This window comes from Cyprinodon variegatus, unplaced genomic scaffold (assembly GCF_000732505.1).
Source record: "Cyprinodon variegatus isolate N-32 unplaced genomic scaffold, C_variegatus-1.0 Scaffold829, whole genome shotgun sequence".
Classification (NCBI taxonomy): Eukaryota; Metazoa; Chordata; class Actinopteri; order Cyprinodontiformes; family Cyprinodontidae; genus Cyprinodon; species Cyprinodon variegatus.
This window is the reverse complement of record NW_015151282.1, coordinates 334,189-346,386: the sequence shown is the minus strand read 5'-3', so window position 1 is coordinate 346,386 and position 12,198 is coordinate 334,189. Positions and strand designations below refer to the sequence as shown.

Genomic DNA, 12,198 nt, shown 5'->3' with positions numbered 1-12,198 from the left:
ATTCAATTATTCCCGTTTGATCCTTGCCTCCTTTCCAATCGTGGAGCAGAAACGCAGCAGGCGATGTCTCCTCTGTCGTCGTCACATCCCTTTTGTTTTCATCATGCAATGCAAACGTTATAAAGTGTAAATAGTGTAAAATAAAAATGCGTTTGTTTTACATACTGTATAATTGCCTATATTTTGTTTCAGAAGTGTAACAGATTTATGAGATGACAGGTTAACACATTAAAAAGAAGGAAGCAAATCTTTGGATGTCATGTGGTTTGTGAAGATGCAGCATTTTGGGGGTTTTGACCTTTAAAATAAGGCTGGTTTATGTTTGCAAAGACACATTTTTTTTTTTTTAGGTCTAAATCATTACAATAAATACCCAGGAAAAACAGAGATGTTACCACTGCCATTAGCTTAGCACAATGTTTCCCAAACTTTTGTGTACTACTTGTGTATCCCTTTGGACATACTGTCCTACCATGAGTACCCCACTCAATCATAAGTAACTTTTATTTAATCTTTTTACCGGAGCATTTAATTCTTAGGCATTTTATTTTTTCCATTTCAAACAAAACAAAAACAAAAAAAACATGGGTATGTTGCCTGGAAATTAGTAAGGAATTGAAATAAATACGAATTAAAATAATATTTTAACCCTGTATATATAAAACAGGAGCTCCCTTATTTAATCTTGATGAATTGGGAAAAAAATGCAAAACAAAACATACTGTTTGGTTGATAAAAGCTTGTTTAATTTTTCAATGAGTACCTCACAAAAAAAAAAGTTTTAAATTTAGTTTTACTTCCAATTAAGAAATAAAATATTTTCATGTACCCCTTGCAATGCACTCGTGGACCACTTGGGTGCTTTTTTTTTTACTTTAAAATTGCAAACTTCCATGTGTTTAATTGTCATTTTATGTGACTGATCAAAATATTAATCCATTAAGATAAAGAGAAAAGATTATCTGGAACCCCTTTCAGGTGTTTTTAAATCAATTCAATTCTGATTATTTTTATAACTCCAATTTACAACACGTCATCTCAAGGCTCTTTATAGAGACAATACAACCAGATTATCCAGTCAGACTGATTCAAAGTTTTCTATGTAAGGAAAACCAGTTGATTGCATCGACTCATTGACTCCAAGGCAATCCCTCACACAAAACATGCTTGTAGCGACAGTGGAGAGGAAAAACTCCCTTTTAACAGGAAGAAATCACACAGGGTTAGTTCACTGCCTTTTTAGTTGTTGGTGTTGCCCTGGTTTTAAGACAACTGTTCTGTTTAGTGGAGAAAATAGTTGAAGAAACGGCAGTGTGAAGACAGAGGAGCACAACAGATGGGTCAGGGGAACGTTTTCCCTCTGAAACACCAGGAAAGGTGAGACAATCTAATAACAGGCCCCTGTGGAAAGGAGGATTCCAGTTTGTCATACACCAAGAAATCCAAAAATCAGGTGTGAAATATCTGTTTAGATGTCTCCATAATTTAACTTTTTGGCCAACATGCAAAATGTATTGTCAGAAAACCAACAGTAGAACATGATGTTGGTGTAGAAACATGAAAGCTAGCCAAAGATCATGAAAGAAGTTTGCTAAAGGAGAATCCTAGAGGAAAACCTGTGATAGGCTGTAAAGGACCTGAGAATGGAGTGGAGGTTGCCCTTCTAGCAGGTCATTGGGACAAAACATGGAGCCCAAACTACAGTTGAAGGGATCAGATCAGTGTGTTCTCATTATCCTCATTTAATTTTAATAGAAAACCTGAAGCAAAGTTTAACATCTGATGCTCACACATAGTTTCCACCTTATTCTGACTAGACTTCAACTATTAAAAACAAAAAGAGATAAATATCTATATAGTTTTAAGATTAAAAAAAAAAACCTAAAGACATACAGCAGCAAAGTTTTAGTTATCAGATTTATTTATATATACATTTAGATCATAAAAACATTGTTATGTCCGCTTACTGAACAAAGGCTTGTTTTAACTCAAGCCATCAATGCTTGTGTAATATATTATAAAATTGATGTCAGACTTCTACAACCAAGGAAAATAAAAGCAGAACACAACATTGAGAAAATTAAAGGGGTGAACCCGTTCTTCTGGTTCAATTTGCATGTTTTCTAAGTCAAAACAAGTTTTTTGGGCTACTATATCAAGCTTCTAACTCAATGCTAATTCTGACATTTTGAATTAAAAAAGCTTCCTGCCAGGATGGGAAGCGAAACGTCTTCACATGTGGAAACCAAGTCCAGTGCATTGTTTTTTTTTTTTTTTTTACTTTTTTGGAAAGGAAAATAAACCAGTTGTACTAATAAGAAAACCAAAATCTCATGACCTTCATTTTGCTTCCTCCAACTTGCACTTCTTACACAACTTTTCTTTTGACAATATTTTTGCTCAAAGAGCTTCAGTCCACAGATTGACATTAGAAACACAAACTCCTTCTATAGCAGTCCTCTTTAAACTCCCCGACTCTTCAGACACTTTTTAACCTATTTTTATTGCAAAAGAAAGAGTTAAATTAGTTGTAGTTCTGGGCATAGTTTAAATTATATTAAAGTTAACCAGATCTTACTGTTCTGGCTGCGTTGGCTGGGATCACTGAGTTTGTGCTCCCTACATTCTGCCTTTAATTAAATTAGTTCCTTTTTTCTAAATGGTTTTATTGTCTCGAAGTGCCTGAATGCAAATGCAAACCTAACTTTTCTTTTTATTTGAATTTAAGCATGTAAATGCTGACAGATTTTAGGGTCATTTAGTCTCACAATGATAAATGACCAGCTGATCACCACAGAAATAGCCACTGAAAACTTTTATTTCTTTCTAAAGTAAAGTCTGGTACAGAAAGAAATATTTTAATTAATACATATTGTATATAATATTTAAATAAGCAGTGGAAACATATACAAATGTAGCCATTATGTCTGTTTAAAGTTTCCTGAGTATATACGGGAACTGTGGGTATAGTAAATAAAAGGGAGATGAACAGCAGCATGATGGCGTTATAGGCTGGAATTCACAGAAATTTGTTAGTTGGCTGAGGAAAATGAAAAAAGCAAAGAAAAAAAAATATTTACAATAATGTGATAAAAGTTCAAAGCTAAGACAAGCTTGAAAACAAAATCATAACCAGTCATTGTAACGTTGCTAAATCAGTATTATATGTACTACTGTATTTACCATTTAATGTGGATTTGTTTCTAATAAAAACAATACATCAACAAGACATTTTTCTCAGGTGCTCAGGTTGGAAAAAGGGCACCTTATAGGTCGCATGGAACCGCCGACAGCCAAACACTGCATTTAAAATATGTAAAAAAAACAAAAAAAAACAGCAACTATTAACTTATTTCAAGTGCATAATAAGGAATAATCTTATTTTAAGGTAAACAAAATCTAATTTCACTGACAGATCATCTTATTTCCCTGTTCAGATTAGGGACAATTACAATTTTTTTCAGAAAATTCTACATATAAGGTCATATGTTTTCAGTTCAAGATGTCTGTCAGTAAACACAGAAATTGAAAATGCAGCTTTATGTACAAGCCCAACTTTAACTGAATAGAACTCTTTAAAGTTGCTTTTACAAATTGTGATCAATTGGCCTAATGTTTGCCTTGAAGTGCATTTTAAATAGATAAAGGTAACTTGTGTGCTGTAGGTGTCATAAAAAAGTCATATACCGGTAGATGTTATCAGGGAGTACCTGACAGGAACCAGTATAGCAGTTCAATAAATACATCAATGAGATGTTTTAAGTTACTTTTTTTGTCTAATTTAACCAAAGAGTTGCATTTTAAACTGTTCCTTGGCGCCTAGTAGAGGCTATTAAAGACATTATGTTATGAACTAACTGGTTGGTTTAGTTAACTGGATGGTTAGATGGCCCTTCACCAGTGCAAGGCTCTATTGAGGTGGTGCTATATGTCTAGTCGAGCAAAATGACAAAAATCTAGACTCTGGGTTTGAAAGGCTTTTAAATTCCTCCATGTTTTTTGGGGCCAAAGACTAAAAACAAATGTGCTAGAGCACCACATAGTGTATATCTGTGCTCATCCCTGCATGATTTGAAGAAGGCCCTTCTCTCAGTCTGAAGGCTTTATTTGTTTTGGAAAGCTACTTATGGATTCCAGCAAAACACAAATTATACGGCTGTCCCACGATTCATCTCCAGATGAACCAGTTTGGGAGTCTTCATTGGTGTTTCATGCTCCACGGTTTGACTTTCTGGTGTCTTTTCTCCTCCCTTCTCCTTTTTGTCATCAGCACTCCTGTTTGAAGGACAAAAAGTAATCAAGTAAATCCCAATAAAACCTGTTCTACCAGCTGATCATAATGACCAAACATTTGCCTTGACATCTTTTAAAGCTCAGAAGTGTAGCGGTGGTATAAACCCATGCTTACTTCTTCTTGAAGAGTTTCTTGAACGAGCTCCTGAAGCCTCCCTTGTCCTTGCGACTTCTCTCACTGAAGGGGGTGTGATTGTTCTCCTCTGTCCCGCTCCTCCACTTTGACTCGTCACCCCATGACTGGATGTTCGACTCCTGCTCAGGTTTAAAGTTGAAGGAAAATAAAAACTATTTAATTGTGTTTTGTTTGTTATAAAGCATTAGTCATCCAGCTATTTACTGTGTCTTAGTTTCCAAATAAAAATACTGATCAACATAAGAGCATCAGTGGCAGTTATTGTGTGAATGGCAAATGGGTTGAACCTCTGCTCTTGTTGCTTCATACGCAACAAAAAGAGTGTTTTTATCTGCTTTAACTGAAAGATTAAAATCTAAACAGGTTGACTTATTGATAATTAAATGTGTTTTAAAGGATTCCTTGGTTTGAACAGCTGAAATATTTTTGCTTTCCAATCTTATCTCAGTTCAAAATGGTCCTTATTACAAGGAAAGTCTTTAAAAATTTTTATTTTTTTACAGTTATAGCTAACGTTTCCTCAACTCTTAAAAATGTGTTTCTGTTTCTAAATCAGCGTAGAAATTTTCACTGATCAGTCGAATATTTAGGATTTTTATCTAGAGATGGCAAAATGCAATCCAGGGCTCTTACAAAAAAAATAAAATAAAATGCCCTCTATATATAAACACCGAACCACAAACTGTGAGAAAACACTAGCTTCAACAGGTAAAGTGTTCAGAATTATTTTCTAATATTATGCACACCACTATCCTGCCAAATGCTGAACCATCCCCAGCCGGCTCCTTTCGGGCCCCTCCGGCTTCCACACCTTCTCCAGCATCGTCTGTCGCTGCTAAACCTGCCAATGGCACCACTGCTGCTTTAACCACATCAACCTCTTCAACCCAGGGGGCTACCACCCTCACAGCATTGTCATCATCGGCTTCTTCCTCCCTTGAGCCAGGAGAAGCGAGTGCTTCAGGAGCTGGAGGCAGTAGTAGCAGCTCAACAACAACTGACGGGATGAAGCCCAGGCAACAGGCACCTAATGCTCCAGCATCAAATCCTCTTCCATCAGGGAAAAAAATCCCATTTGGTTGCTAAGATCCTATCCAGATCAGTCTGACATCACTGCTGCCAAGCAAACATGAATGATGCGCATTCCATAACTAGATATAGTGATTTAATATCATAATGTATTTTTTTTTTTTTATCACTGCTGCTTACCTTATCAAGGCTGCACTTTAAAATAATGAAATTATCTAGAGAGCTGTTCTAAACTAAATTTCTTTTTGTTTACACTTTTGTATACAAAATGACTAAATAAATCTATGTCTAAGACCACTAGAGGGAGCCAATAACTACTGACTAAATATGTAAATAAGAGAGATTCCTTCAGGGTCCAAATGGCTGATTACCTATAGTTTTTGCTTTCATCAAGCTTTAACAATACTTTTGAAGCATTTTTGACTGTTAGCCCAGGAGAAAATTGGCAGCGCTCAAAAAAAAAAAAAAACACTCATAAGAAGCATAAAATTGAGTCAAAGTATTTGCAGGTTCTTTCACTGAAACATGGACGTAATTTTAGTGGGGGGTGGCGGGGTGGGGGGTGCGGGTGGTTGTGACATGCACTTTTTCAAATGTACGTTTTAGTCCCCTGCATGTTTTACTGTCCAAAAACAATGCTACGCTACAGTATGCAGACATTTGTCGAGCACTAGGACCAAGCGGAAAACCACAACTCAAACTGATTTTAGACCGCCCACAAGCTCCTGAGTGGCCCACCTTGTTTTCTTGTGTGACTGGCTGTAACTGCCGTCACTCCAGAGAAGCTCACATTACAAACATCTGATGCGCCACTGAATCGGGTCTGTGATCGGATGGTCAAACGCGCTGAAGTTAGTTATATTAAAATATACTTGNTTTGCTTTCATCAAGCTTTAACAATCCGTTTGAAGCATTTTTGACTGTTAACCCAGTAGAAAATTGGCAGCACTCCAAAAAAAAAGCACTCATAAGAAGCATGAAATTGTCCAAAATGTCTCTGTGAGTCAAAGTATTTGCAGGTTCTTTCACTGAAACATGGACGTTATTTTAGGGGGCGGGGGGCATATCCGATGCACTTTTTCAAATGTACGTTTTGGTCCCCTGCATGTTTTATTGTCCAAAAACAATGCTACGCTACAGTACACAGACATTTGTCGAGCACTAGGACCAAGCGGGAAACCGCAGCTCAAACTGAAGCCTTCTTCCCTGAATTTAGACCGCCCAGAAGCTCTGATTGGCCCACCATGTTTTCTTGTGTAACTGGCTGTCTTGTGTAACTGGCTGTCACTCCACAGAAGCTCACTTTACAAACATCTGATGGGGTCTGTGATCAGATGGTCAAACACGCTGAAGTTAGTTATATTAAAATATACTTGTGTCCCCCCCCACCCACTTCTGAAATAACAATTTGGTCCATGCACTGGAACCATGAGTCCTCAGACCCCGGTTTCTCCTCTGCACCAAACTTTACACTTCACTTCTTTTGAAACTTCCCACCAAAACTTATTACGGGATTATCAGACAGAGAAGCATGACTCATCGGTTAGAAAAACATGCCTATTCTGCTCTAGGTTCCTTGCTGTACTCCCCTGCTTGTGACGCTCTGTATTGCCCATAATGAGCAGAAGGATGTAGCTGCTTGCTAATGGAGACCCATTCCACAAAGCAATCTAACGTTCTTCAAATAACCTAAAGCCACATGAAGTTTGGAGGTTTATGATCTCTGTATACTCTGTGCCTCAGCATCCTCTGACCCTACTCTGGGATTTCATGAGGCATCCCATCATATTGTACTGAAGTCTTCTCTTGGCTACTAAGAGAATACTGTACTGTGTAATTCTATTTTCCTTTTTACTGCATGCACAAGGCCATGCTGTCCCGGATAGAAACCCATATCATCCATCAATAACCGTCACAGATGCCTTGGAATTTGTTCTCATGCGTTTCTTGTGATACGCACAATGCTGAGCAGTCCATGAAGATCTGAACTCTGTTTGTCCGTGTTTCCCAGGGGACTGTGGACTTTGTGGGATGGGGTGGAACATTTACTGCCCTTACTGCCCTGCCGCTCCAGCTTGGCGTGGCTTCCCAGTCCCACTCTTTGAAGGTGGTCTGAAAGAGGCCCCACATCGGCGCCACTCACAGTGTTCTCCATTTGCAGACCATTCAGCGACTTTGCAGCAGAAAGGAAACAGAAGCTAGGTTTATTTTGCTGGCTTCTGATTTGTGCTTTCATCAGGATTCTACTTGAATGCACTCACCTTACTCTTGCGCTGGCTAGCCTGAAGGGGGCGATGGAGATTGCGGCGTGTCATTATAGCTTCATCTGGTGACACACATACCCGGTTGGACAGTTGGCTGTAACCATTACCTTGGCTTCCTCCATTACCAAACACATCTCTGTTGGTCGGCACATTCATCGCCACCGCATGCTGTGATCCATGGGGGGCTTTAGGGACCTTCACGAAGGCGATGTCAATGGAGGAGTCCGAGGATGCAGATGAACAGCGGTCGAACAGAGACGTATCATGAAGTGAGACCCTATCCTCGTCGTAGAGGCTCTCCATCCCCGGGGGGTCTGGAGGAAGGAGGAACTCCCCAAGGGCATCAGCCAAGGCTGAGCCGGGCTGAACGTGACGAAATTCAGCCGGTCTGGAGGGCAGATTGTGCTGACATGACCTCTCTGATCTCTCAGTCTCCGGGATGCTGCCAAGACCTACAGGCCAAATGTTAAACAGCTGACTAGGTTTGCAAAGGCACAATGGAGAGCAGGTCTGCTGATTTTTAGAAACAGAAAGAAAAACTCATAGGAACAAAAAACAAACAGTTCTGAACATGAGAGATGAGACATGGGTTGACTTTAAGAATGCCCGTAGCCTGATCAGTCTGATTGCCGCAGATGGATTGTCCACACAGCACAGTGTTCACCAAAAGTCATCACAATTACCTGTGACCAAATTGAAGCTGACTGATAGTCCAATACTTGATGTTCATTAGGTTGACTCGCCAGGAGTTCCCTTGCAAGTCAACTCAGGGTAACTCGTAGATGAAATATATATCAGCAAAGGATATTATGTTTTCTCACTCATTAATAAACATAGATGCTTTAAAATGCCTTAACACGCAAAAGCCTTACCAGTTTATTTTGTATATTGCTAAGTATGACTGTTTCAATCCGGTTTTCCAGTCGAGCGAGAATCTTTCAATCGTGCCGACTTTCAGCCTGATAGTGCATTGTCTAGTGTACAGGGGTTTACGAGGGGCGATCAGCGTCTCATGACCATCTCCGGATCAGGAAGATGAGGTCGGAAGAAAAATAAAACGTCGTGGGCAAATCACTCCGGGGGCATGCGCAAAGAAGGATTCTTCTTTTTATTCTTCCTCATAGATGTAAACCCAGCAGCGTGGCAGGGATGCAGTTCTGTCTGTAAAATTGACAGACCGTAGTAGCCACGTTTGCTCAGCGATGTCTTTTTTCAAAAAACGTCGTTGCTTTTTCTTTTTTAGGGTTTTCAGAACGAAATTGCACAAATTCCCAAGGCTGTGTGTTTCCACCTATTGAGCTTTATACTCCCCTTCTCTTTGTTTGGCTTCCAGATAGACGAGTCAGAGCAGCTCCATCTCACTGCGGAGCTGAGTCCAGCGTGGTTTTTAGTCGTGCAGAGTGAGCAGGTAGATCGCATGAAAGCGTCGGACCGAACATAAATCGTGAGCTGTGAACTCAAACTGTACGACAAAACCATGCGGTTTAGTCGTACAGTTTGAGCAGTAGCTGCGTGCAACGACTGAAAAAAAACCTACACCTACAGTGTATGCCCGGCTCTAGCTTAATGACCTCCACATTTTGATATTCACATTCTAAACCTTCTAAACACAGCAGACAATCCAATGAGTCTGTCAACTTCACACATACAGGTTTTAAAAACATATTTTCTCTAAAGATTTTATCAGTTTTGGCTCTCAATGTCACATTTTCATTTCAGTTCATCAAGTTAATTTAATCTGAATAATCACAAGATCCACTTTTCAACTGATCCTTAACTGCATGTTAGAATATAATAAACCTCTAAAACAGGGGTCTCAAACCGGTTCCAGAATGGGGCGTGTGGCTGCAGGTTTTCTTTCCAACCAAGCAATAGCACACCAGACTCCAGTCATCTCATCAACTGAGTGCAATCTGAATACGATGACTCGATGAGATGACTGGAGTCTGGTGTGCTATTGCTTGGTTGGAAAGAAAACCTGCAGCCACACGGCCCTTTCTGGAACCGGTTTGAGACCCCTGCTCTAAAACTAATGGCGCTAATTGTTTTAACTGGCAATTAATCAGTTACATTGATCGGTAATAATTAGGTCCGTATTCAGCTCTTCTTCGCATATTTGTTTTATTTCAGCAACGTTGAAGGGTTGTTGAGTATATTGTTGGAAGTCATAACGAGGCAATCCCTTTTTCAATGTGGTTTTGATATAATCTTTGCTTAATGACTGAAATCAATTCAAAACTGCTATTTGTACTTACTTAGATTATCTTATTTTTCTTGATCTAAATACTGACTATCAAATGCTCCCAATTATACTCTAATCCTCTCAATCTTCCAGACCTATTAGAGACTCCTCCCCTCAGAACAGAGTCTATCCTGACCCCTTCAAAATTCCTGGTCTGTCCCAATTGCCCCTAAAACCAAATTAAATGAGCTTAAAAGATAGTGTTCCAATTACATTTATTGGAGAATTATTATAAACCTGTTGAAAAAAAGCTATGAGAGACATACAAAAGCTGTAGAACTTGACATCAGCTAATTTCTATTCATTTTTTTTAACAGAGCCCACAATAAGAGAAATAACCTGAAAAAAGTGTCAAAATGTTGGAAATGAAATCCAGAGTGGACAATATCCAGCAGCTTTTCTGACCACTTACCCAATTGTTTAGGATTCCTTGAGTCCAGATTGTGGCTGAAAAATGACGTCTGGGATGGCCACTCTGCATTATAACTGTGGCTCTGAGGGTTTTGACTGTGATCCCAATCCTGGAAGCGGTGGGACTGAATCTGCTCCAGGAGACACTGCTTTCGGCGCTTCACCATGTTAGCGTGTTCCCTTTGGGAGAAGGAACGGTTATTAAAACTCCCTTCAAGCATCGGCCAAACATTACCACCCGACAGCATTTTGGTAAATGCAGATAATTATATTTATGTTTAAAAACAAAAGAGATGGAGGTAAAACACTCACAACATTGCATTACTGCCAGGATAAGGTGACCCAATGTTGTTGGTTTGAATCCCACCATCCACTGTCTTTAATAGCTGCTTCATGTTGGACCTGCTGATGGAGCAGAACAAATTGGACATGTTTAAACTTTCTGTTGAGAAGATGTTAAATATATGCTCTTAGTAGAGGTGATTCTTTCTGTGCCCACCCCTCCAATGGATGGATGGCTAAAGGGATACATTTTAATCTTTACTTTTAAGACTGTCTTTATCTAAATAAACTCTTGAAAATGGAATAAAAAAATCAGGAGTTTCAAAAAATGTTTTGAGAATTTTATGTAAGACATCCAAATCAGATGTTAAGAGTCTATTTTAGATTTTAAACTAGAATAAAGGCAGTCCAAATTCAAAATAGCGGTAATAACAGCAATCCTTAAAGGAATGATAAGAACAATTTCACCATTATGTTGGGCTGTTGAGCATTGTCTGTAGAGCAAAACAAGATGTGTGACACCTCTCTGTCTACCTCCACTCAACCTACAACCCTGTCCTGACCACCTTCTTTTCCACCTGTCTCCTTATGTGCACATATTTGCAAAGGATAAACACACACAAAAACATTGTCACCTTTAAAAGAAACATGTCTGGTGAAGAAGTATGTAACATTATAATACTATTTGCGAATTTTCTATTTTGCTCGTCAAAAACTGAGTTATTATACAACTAACGAAATGCTGAGCTCATCTGTTGTCATCAAACGGTGTATGTGTGCTGCTAATGGTGCAGGCACATTACATTTAAAAAGATAATTTAGTTTTTTACATTGCTGTTTTCTATTTTATTCACTTCTTGTCATCTAAATTAATCTTTTATTTTTTGTTCCTATAACCACCCTAAATCAGATTTCTAGCTTTAGTCTATAGTCATGAGTTTATTATGAATACATTTTTTTTTTAAACTGTCCTGATTGCAACTGACAGATTACTTTCTCTACTCCTGACAAGTGCATTTGGCACCTCTACGCTGTGGCTCATTGGGCAGTTCCCCATTTCTACCCGTAACTGATTTTTATTCTCACCTCTGCACCTCCTTGCGGTTAAGCAGTAGAAGCTCCTGGTTGTGCTGAAGGAGGTGGTGGTACTGAGCAGTGAAGGACCTGAACTGTTGGACGCACACCAGCAGCAAGTAGTAGTCTGGATGATCTGCATCTGTCTGCCTAAGCAGTCCCTAAAAATATAAATGAAAAACCCAAATCACTAATACATGCAGGACATGGAATCCTTCCCCCCACTGGGTTTGGGGAGAAAGCACCAAACTCACAGGAATCCTGACTTGGAGAGGATTAGCATAGAATGCCCCATGCTAAGGACAAGAAACTGCAAACTGACCAAAGGCTAAGTGATCTTATGGCTGAGATCGGAACCAAATTGCTGCAAAACGGACTGTTTGCAAAATTTCTCTTTGAGTTTCAGGGCTTTCAGATGCAAAGTGCATGAGGTCTTGAGCTACTGAGAACAGAGAACTTCCCTAATG

The 12,198-nt window shown here is 39.1% G+C and overlaps 1 protein-coding gene across 2 annotated transcripts in view; it reads right to left on the bottom strand.

Moving 5' to 3' along the window:
- Positions 1-4,072: 4,072 nt before the first annotated feature.
- The window catches only part of LOC107098984 (rho guanine nucleotide exchange factor 33-like), a 29,383-nt gene continuing 21,257 nt past the window's right edge, over positions 4,073-12,198 (bottom strand). Inside the window, exons 11-17 of one of the 2 annotated variants that reach the window (XM_015396900.1) lie at positions 11,744-11,892; positions 10,688-10,777; positions 10,377-10,555; positions 7,720-8,174; positions 7,419-7,631; positions 4,409-4,548; positions 4,073-4,275 (exon numbers count right to left, since the gene is read on the bottom strand). In XM_015396900.1, coding sequence (XP_015252386.1) covers positions 4,149-4,275; positions 4,409-4,548; positions 7,419-7,631; positions 7,720-8,174; positions 10,377-10,555; positions 10,688-10,777; positions 11,744-11,892 — 1,353 coding nt within the window. In that variant the 3' untranslated portion in view covers positions 4,073-4,148. Of the gene's footprint in view, positions 4,276-4,408; positions 4,549-7,418; positions 7,632-7,719; positions 8,175-10,376; positions 10,556-10,687; positions 10,781-11,743; positions 11,893-12,198 lie in introns of both variants that reach the window. The other variant, XM_015396899.1, reaches the window with a different exon arrangement.